The sequence below is a fragment of the Halyomorpha halys genome, unplaced genomic scaffold, assembly GCF_000696795.3.
Source record: "Halyomorpha halys isolate HHAL.00 unplaced genomic scaffold, Hhal_1.1 Scaffold1796.1, whole genome shotgun sequence".
In the NCBI taxonomy this organism is placed as follows: domain Eukaryota; kingdom Metazoa; phylum Arthropoda; class Insecta; order Hemiptera; family Pentatomidae; genus Halyomorpha; species Halyomorpha halys.
In genome coordinates, this window is record NW_027110066.1 from 49,614 (window position 1) to 50,848 (window position 1,235).

Below are 1,235 nucleotides of genomic sequence, written 5' to 3' on the forward strand. Positions count from 1 at the left end.
TCCTCCGAGGCGTCTGAAAAGAAGATGGCCTCGGGACCTTCTAATTTAAATTAATGTTTGGAGTACCACCAATGGGTAGTTCCTTCCCAAGATTTTCAAGTGTATATGAAACATACTACATATTTACCTATTGTATTATTTTGTACAGTTGTAAATTACATTACATAAATAATTTAAAAAAAAAACTTATCTGCAAATTTAGAAAAATGTAAATCCTAGCAAAAACCAGTACCTAATAAAACACGGACGCAAAATATGCTACCAAACATTTAATTTGGTAACATTGTATTAAGTAACAACAATGGTTATTCCAATGTAACTTAACATGTTATTTTATTTTTCCACTCGGTTAGTGTAAAAGAAATGGGAATGAAAATGGTGGCCAAGATCACTTCAGGGCTACAGAATATTCCCTTATCCCGAAAGTTATTAAAATTTCTCTTTTTGGTTTATTATTTCTAATAATGAACATCCGTTATCGAAAAAAAAAATTGAAATTTTACGTTATTATTTTTATCTAGTTTTTAGAGGATCACTCAAGAAGAAAACTATATTAAGAGGCGACGTTGGTGGTTTGCACAGTCATTGTATATAAGAGTATGGTATACATTGCTATGACAGTCAATAAAATATATAGATATTACATATACCTGCAAATCTCCGGAGAGAAGGCGACGATGCTGTAGTTGTCGGGCTTCCTGAAGGGAGGGAAGATTGTAGAGTCGGTGCCAGAGAACCTCCTGCACTCCCCACCGGACCAGACCACGTTCTCTGTATTACCGTTCATGGCTACCACTTTCCCGATGCTGTACACGTCCTGGACTCCTTTTTTCACCGTGATCCGGACATCCTCTGGGGTGGCGTTCCTCTGTGGGACAATCGTAATGGGTATTTAACCAACAGCTTTCAACTTGGTAGAATGTAAAAAACGAAAAATGTTATAGAAAAGACAGTTGCACAATTCAAATCAACTATTGAGCAAAAAAATACTATTGTTACAGCTTTTTAATTAAGAAATTTGTTGTTTATTGTTGCTTTAAGGCGTAAAACCCTCTGGTCATCAACGCCTATGGCATGATAAAAGTAAAAAAAAAAAAATAAAAATCGAAGAGGAGTTATAATTTATAAAGAAGGCGATGTGCTTTTAAAAATTCAAACACTAATGTAATTTTAGCTTCCTCATCCGTGAGAGCTACTGATAAATTTGGGGTCAGTCCTATCCTGTTTATTATTGG

General features: G+C 34.9%; 1 protein-coding gene across 1 annotated transcript in view; it reads right to left on the reverse strand.

Annotated features, from left to right (window-relative positions):
- LOC106690659 (sensory neuron membrane protein 1) overlaps positions 1-1,235 on the reverse strand; it is a gene marked incomplete at both ends in the record, with an annotated part of 57,364 nt that overhangs the window by 35,431 nt on the left and 20,698 nt on the right. The window contains 1 exon segment of the mRNA XM_067048162.1: positions 651-868. Coding sequence (XP_066904263.1) covers positions 651-868 — 218 coding nt within the window.